Genomic DNA, 7,652 nt, shown 5'->3' on the forward strand with positions numbered 1-7,652 from the left:
AATAATGTTGTCTCTGCCAAACAGTCATGGAGTCTAAATACCAGGCTCTTATTTTGTGTAGAGCCCAAATGAAGAGAAAAGGGAAGATCTCCCAGTTCTTCTTAAAGAGGCAAAACCAGGACCAGACAGAATCCTGCAGCAGTGACCAGGACCAGACAGAACCCTGCAGCAGTGACCAGGACCAGACAGAACCCTGCAGCAGTGACCAGGACCAGACAGAACCCTGCAGCAGTGACCAGGACCAGACAGAACCCTGCAGCAGTGACCAGGACCAGACAGAACCCTGCAGCAGAGACCAGGACCAGACAGAACCCTGCAGCAGTGACCAGGACCATACAGAACCCTGCAGCAGTGACCAGGACCATACAGAACCCTGCAGCAGTGACCAGGACCAGACAGAACCCTGCAGCAGTGACCAGGACCAGACAGAACCCTGCAGCAGTGACCAGGACCAAACAGAACCCTGCAGCAGTGACCAACCTGGAGAATCCAGCCAGGAGACTCCAGGCCCAAGTGTATCACCAGCGGGTTAGAGGCTGTGACAGAGAGTTATTAAGTATTAAAATCCAATAAGCCTAATTCTAAAGGTTAGCATGATGCTTTTTGCATTTTTTATTGTGTCTGTTTATGCATTTCCAATGAAGTTCCAGAGAGAGATGAGGGTGATACAGATTCAGACTCTGGGGAGGAAGACAGTGAAGCAGAAGGAAATGGCACTGAACTGCCCCCACCCAGCACAACCTATTGCACACCAGAAGCACCAGTTTATTTATTTATTTATTTTTGAGAATTTGTTTTTGGTGATATTCTGGGCTCTGAGTTTACATTTACATGTTCACTGGTCCATAGAGCCGTTTAACGTCTTGTTTGGTCATGGCAAATCTTTGTTAAATAAACCATTTAAATTTGAGTGTGTGAGAAAATATTTGTTTCCTTTTGTTCATCATTTGTATATTTACCCTCTGATGAAGCCTTGCTCACCCTTTGGCCACCCCTTGAAAAAAAGTCTAGCTCCGCCACTGCTTGTGACTCTCTACAGGCCATTGACTACAATTTACAGTTAGGGCCAGAAATATTTGGCCCTAACAGGTTTTGTTATTTTAGCTGTTGACAAAAATATGTTCAGAAATACAATTTATATATAATATGGGCTGAAAGTGCACACTCCCAGCTGCAATATGAGAGTTTCCACATCCAAATCGGAGAAAGGGTTTAGGAATCATAGCTCTGTAATGCAGAGCCTCCTCTTTTTCAAGGGACCAAAAGTAATTGGACAATGGACTCTAAAGGCTGCAAGTAACTCAAAAGGCCTTTCCCTCGTTAACCTGTAATCAAGTAAGTAGTTAAAAGGTCTGGGGTTGTTTCCAGGTGTGTGGTTTTGCATTTGGAAGCTGTTGCTGTGACCAGACAACATGCGGTCAAAGGAGCTCTCAATTGAGGTGAAGCAGAACATCCTGAGGCTGAAAAAAAGGAAAAAATCCATCAGAGAGATAGCAGACATGCTTGGAGTAGCAAAATCAACAGTCTGGTACATTCTGAGGAAAAAGGAATTGACTGGTGAGCTTGGGAACTCAAAAAGGCCTGGGCGTCCACAGAAGACAACGGTGGTGGATGATCGCCGCATACTTTCTTTGGTGAAGAAGAACCCGTTCACAACATCAACTGAGGTCCAGAACACTCTCAGGGAAGTAGGTGTATCTGTCTCTAAGTCAACAGTAAAGAGAAGACTCCATGAAAGCAAATACAAAGGGTTCACATGTAGATGCAAACCATTCATCAATTCCAAAAATAGACAGGCCAGAGTTAAATTTGCCCAAAATCACCTCAAGAAGCCAGCCCAGTTCTGGAAAAGTATTCTATGGACAGATGAGACAAAGATCAACCTGTACCAGAATGATGGGAAGAAAAAAGTTTGGAGAAGAAAGGGAACGGCACATGATCCAAGGCACACCACATCCTCTGTAAAACATGGTGGAGGCAACGTGATGGCATGGGCATGCATGGCTTTCAATGGCACTGGGTCACTTGTGTTTATTGATGACATAACAGCAGACAAGAGTAGCCGGATGAATTCTGAAGTGTACCGGGATATACTGTCAGCCCAGATTCAGCCAAATGCTGCAAAGTTGATCGGACGGCGCTTCACAGTACAGATGGATAATGACCCCAAGCATACAGCCAAAGCTACCCAGGAGTTCATGAGAGCAAAAAGGTGGAATATTCTGCAATGGCCAAGTCAATCACCAGATCTTAACCCAATTGAGCATGCATTTCACTTGCTCAAATCCAGACTTCAGACGGAAAGACCCACTAACAAGCAAGACCTGAAGGCTGCGGCTGTAAAGGCCTGGCAAAGCATTAAGAAGGAGGAAACCCAGCGTTTGGTGATGTCCATGGGTTCCAGACTTAAGGCAGTGATTGCCTCCAAAGGATTTGCAACAAAATATTGAGAAAAAACTTTTTTGTTTGGGTTATGTTTATATGTCCAATTACTTTTGAGCTCCTAAAATGTGGATTGTTTGTAAACAAATGTGTACAATTCCTACATTTTCTATCATATTTTTGTTCAACCCTTTAAATTAAACGTTACAATCTGCACTTGAATTCTGTTGTAGAGGTTTCATTTCAAATCCAATGCGGTGGCATGCAGAGCGCAACTCACAAATATTGTGTTACTGTCCAAATATTTCTGGCCCTAACTGTAGCTAAGCTTAGCATTGATGCTAATTTTAGCACCAGAACGCTGGGTCCACACAGGGGCCCAGCGTGGACCGCCAGACCGCCAAAAGTGCGCACTTTGGCAGGCCCCGGTTAAATTCCTTCAGGAATTTTCTGGTTGACCTTTGTTGACCTTTTTTGATCTTTGCTGTGGTTCATCACAGAGGTTCTGAATGATCAATAAACTACAAACTTAAATGACCTTATTCATTTTCCATAAACACCACAACAAACATCAAATAGGACAAATATATTGATTAAGTTTTAACAAATGGTTTCTGCCACGATGATTATGTGAAATGAAATGAATTATATCCCAGATTCAGAAGATTTTCCTTTACTTTAACAGAGCTCTTTGGTTCCTCCTATCAGTCTGCAGTTTCTCATATTGAGGTCAAAGTTCAGATCCACCAGAACTGACTGACAGCTGCTGACCTCAGGTTTGCAACCAGCTTTTGATTGAGAAACCAGTAACCTACTGAAACCAGTAACCTGCTGGAACCAGTAACCTGCTGGAACCAGTAACCTACTGAAACCAGTAACCTGTTGAAACCAGTAACCTGTTGAAACCAGTAACCTGTTGAAACCAGTAACCTGCTGAAACCAGTAACCTGCTGAAACCAGTAACCTACTGAAACCAGTAACCTGTTGAAACCAGTAACCTGCTGAAACCAGTAACCTACTGAAACCAGTAACCTACTGAAACCAGTAACCTGTTGAAACCAGTAACCTACTCCCAGTGCCAGAATCTCACTGAGGAAGAAACTGCATCAGGTTTTCTATCAGGTTATAATTTCTGATAGAACTGATGGATATTTGCATAGAAACGAGTCAGTAGGGTTTCATTTGCGGTTTCGATGTCATGAGGCGGATCTCAGCAGCTGCTGGGAGGAAAACTGGATGTTGGTGTCGGACGGTTTGAAACACCTGCAGGTTTTTGTCTGCTAGTTTCTCTCGGGTTTTGAAAATCGGCTGACAGATTAGAATGAGGAAATGAGGAGGGGTCAATGGAGGTCACCAGAGTTGAGGTTTTTTCCATCCCGTGTCATCGATAGAAAGAGAAACATAAAGCTGATAAATTAAAACGAGGTCAATAACTTTAATTTATCTCCGATTTATTGATTTATTGTTGATGGACAGACCTATTCCTCTGGTTTCTCCAGTGCCTTCTCCTCTCTGATCTGTGAAACCCAAGCTGGCCAGCTGAAACTTGCTTCATGTTCTGAGCTGTGATTGGACAGCCTGGGCCAGGGGGCGGGGCTAGAGCGAAGTGACTTTCTGTTGAGTGAATAAGGGAAACTGGGCCAGCCCTCACATGTTACTGGCTGCTGTCTTTACTAGGACCGTCAGAGCAGAACCAGGTAGAAATAAAGCCACCAGAACCAGGTCCGGTCTGCCTGAGCTGGGCTGCTAACCGGTTCTGACACGAGTCCTTCAGAGCTGTTGCAGAACGTGTGGATCAGAGGGAGCAGCTGGACTCAGAGTGGTCCTCCACGAGACATACACAGTCACATCATCATCAGAGTGGGCGGTCCTGGTCCCGGGCGGGTTGGCTGGATCGGACCAGACTGCTGCCAGTTTTCACACAGAATCAGCTGCTTCCCTGTCGAGTTCTGGTGGTTTCCGGGACCGGTTCTGGTCCGGTAGCTCTCAGGCCAGGAGGCGTCTGCAGCAGAACCATGAAGCGTCTCATTGGGACTCTGCTGTTGGTGTCCGTCCTGCCGTCCCTCTGCAGCGTCTCTCTGCCTCCGGACACCGGAAGTGGCATGTCCTACCGTAAGTCTGCTGCTGTCCTCTGCACTGCTGGACACTGCAAACCGTCTCCACAATTATTTTTGCAGTGAAGGGAAGCTGAAGTGAAACATCTGAACTCATTTCTGAGTGTGAAAAGCTGATAGCAGGAAGCTGCCACGGCTTTGAGGCTTCAGCCAGAAACTGTGAGGTTTGATTATGATTTCTGTAAACAAGAAATGTTTACAGTATCTGACACCCCGACTTTCAAACGCTTCAACAATTTTACTAGCAAATTATGACAGCAGCAAATTATGACAGAGCAGCAAATTATGACAGCAGCAAATTATGACAGAGCAGCAAATTATGACAGCAGCAAATTTTGACAGAATAGCAAATTATGACAGAGCAGCAAATTATGACAGCAGCAAATTTTGACAGAGCAGCAAATTATGACAGCAGCAAATTTTGACAGAATAGCAAATTATGACAGAGCAGCATCTGCTGAGACAGAACATTGTCGATAAAACCAGTTAAAGCTGAGAGCAAAAACCTGTCAGTTTCAACTGGTGTCTCTTCTGGTCTCTGCAGGTCTACGAGCCTTCCGGGTGACGACCAGGTGTAACCTGACCACCCTAAAGGAGAAGCAGGTGGAGCAGATTCAGGCTTCTACCACCAACCTGGTGCTGCCTATCATCTACCTGTCGACCTTCTGCCTCGGTCTGCCCACCAACCTGTTGGCTCTATGGATTCTCGTGTTCTGGACCAAACGTCGGCCGTCGACTACCCTGCTCATCAACTTGTGTGGGTGGTGATGCCAGCCGCCATGTTGCCTTTGCTGCTGTCCCGGCAGACTTACCCTCTGGACAAACCCAACATCACCACCTGCCATGACGCGCTGCCCGAGAGCGTACAGGAGAACTACTTCCTGCCGTACTTTGCCACACTGTTCACCACCTGTTTCCTGCTGCCCTTCATCATCATGATGTTCTGCCACAGCGCCATACTGCGCACCCTACTGGCTGAAGGCAGGAAGTACGCTCACGCCATCTGGGTGACGGTTCTGATGATGGTGGTGTTCATGGTGTCCCTGCTGCCCTGTAAAGTCCTCCTGATCCTGACCTACAGCGACAGCTGGCCGGACGGTGAGAAGCTGTACGTCTACTACATGATGAGCCTGGCCAACAGCACCTTCAACAGCTGCTTCCACCCCTACATCCTCTACTTTGTCTCTCCAGATTTCAGAGAAAGGACCAGGAACGCTCTGTGCTGCCTCCATGACATGGAGGACAAACCGTCCTCCTCGCCAGCGGGACAGAGGTCAAAGGTCACTCTGCTGGCCATGGCAAGTGTAGAGGGGACGCCTGACCCAGCAGCCAGAGGTCAACATGATGACAACGCCGTCAGCTGATGCTGGTTAATGTCAGCAGCAGCTGGACGCGCTGGGCCTCCACATTCTCCTTCAAGTAAATGAAATAGTTATTATATTTTTATTATTGAACCGTCTTTACTATAAACAAAACTGGAGAAGAAAATGTTCTCTGTGTGAAAACATTTTGTACGTAGCAGTGGAAGCTACATGCTTGGCTTTGACCAGAAGCTCCCAGTGACTCAATAAAAATGTTCATATTATGGGAAAAACAACATGAAGATGGAACTAGATTCATATTGTAACCTTGAGTTTATTTTGTATTATTATTTACTTTTATCACATAATAGTACATTACGCTGTACTTTCACAGTATTATTGTATTTCTGTCGTCCTTTCTCTGTAATTATATATATTCATTGTCTTCATGTTTATCTGAGGTGAATATTTTTCTGTCCTTCATTTTCTACACATCAGTAAGTTATTGTAAAAGATCTGCAAATATAAGATGTGACATGGTGGACATGTGTTTATGTTACTGGAAATGAAAGGTCCTGCCTGATCCGCTGCGTGTGGCCCGGTGCATCATGGGACGCTGCTGTGGTTGAGTCGGGTTCAGGACTGGACGCTGCGGGTGGCGTGTCTCGCTCTTAAACTGAAATAACAGCAGAATCCAACAGAACAGTTTCCTCTCAGAACCGGACCGGTTCTGAGAGGAAACAGAACCAGCAGGAACCAGGAACCTGTTCTCTTAACAGAACCAGCAGGAACCAGGAACCTGTTCTCTGAACAGAACCAGTAGGAACCAGGAACCTGTTCTCTAAACAGAACCAGTAGGAACCAGGAACCTGTTCTCTAAACAGAACCAGCAGGAACCAGGAACCTGTTCTCTAAACAGAACCAGCAGGAACCAGGAACCTGTTCTCTGAACAGAACCAGCAGGAACCAGGAACCTGTTCTCTGAACAGAACCAGCAGGAACCAGGAACCTGTCTCTTACCAGCAGGAACCAGGAACCTGTTCTCTAAACAGAACCAGTAGGAACCAGGAACCTGTTCTCTAAACAGAACCAGTAGGAACCAGGAACCTGTTCTCTAAACAGAACCAGCAGGAACCAGGAACCTGTTCTCTAAACAGAACCAGCAGGAACCAGGAACCTGTTCTCTGAACAGAACCAGCAGGAACCAGGAACCTGTTCTCTGAACAGAACCAGCAGGAACCAGGAACCTGTTCTCTTAACAGAACCAGCAGGAACCAGGAACCTGTTCTCTGAACAGAACCAGCAGGAACCAGGAACCTGTTCTCTGAACAGAACCAGCAGGAACCAGGAACCTGTTCTCTAAACAGAACCAGCAGGAACCAGGAACCTGTTCTCTAAACAGAACCAGTTGGAACCAGGAACCTGTTCTCTGAACAGAACCAGCAGGAACCAGGAACCTGTTCTCTGAACAGAACCAGCAGGAACCAGGAACCTGTTCTCTTAACAGAACCAGCAGGAACCAGGAACCTGTTCTCTGAACAGAACCAGCAGGAACCAGGAACCTGTTCTCTGAACAGAACCAGCAGGAACCAGGAACCTGTTCTCTAAACAGAACCAGCAGGAACCAGGAACCTGTTCTCTAAACAGAACCAGTTGGAACCAGGAACCTGTTCTCTTAACAGAACCAGCAGGAACCAGGAACCTGTTCTCTTAACAGAACCAGTTGGAACCAGGAACCTGTTCTCTAAACAGAACCAGTTGGAACCAGGAACCTGTTCTCTGAACAGAACCAGCAGGAACCAGGAACCTGTTCTCTGAACAGAACCAGCAGGAACCAGGAACCTGTTCTCTTAAC

At 46.2% G+C, this 7,652-nt stretch overlaps 1 protein-coding gene across 1 annotated transcript; it reads left to right on the forward strand.

Annotated features, from left to right (window-relative positions):
• The first annotated feature begins 4,397 nt into the window (after positions 1–4,397).
• On the forward strand, positions 4,398–5,870 carry LOC129354338 (proteinase-activated receptor 4-like). Its single transcript, XM_055023840.1, is given in 4 exon segments — positions 4,398–4,494; positions 5,041–5,249; positions 5,252–5,803; positions 5,805–5,870. Coding segments are annotated over 4 exon segments (924 nt in total).
• The last annotated feature ends 1,782 nt before the right edge of the window (positions 5,871–7,652 follow it).

This window comes from Poeciliopsis prolifica, unplaced genomic scaffold (genome assembly GCF_027474105.1).
Source record: "Poeciliopsis prolifica strain line A6 unplaced genomic scaffold, Auburn_PproV2 SCAFFOLD108, whole genome shotgun sequence".
Lineage (NCBI taxonomy): Eukaryota > Metazoa > Chordata > Actinopteri > Cyprinodontiformes > Poeciliidae > Poeciliopsis > Poeciliopsis prolifica.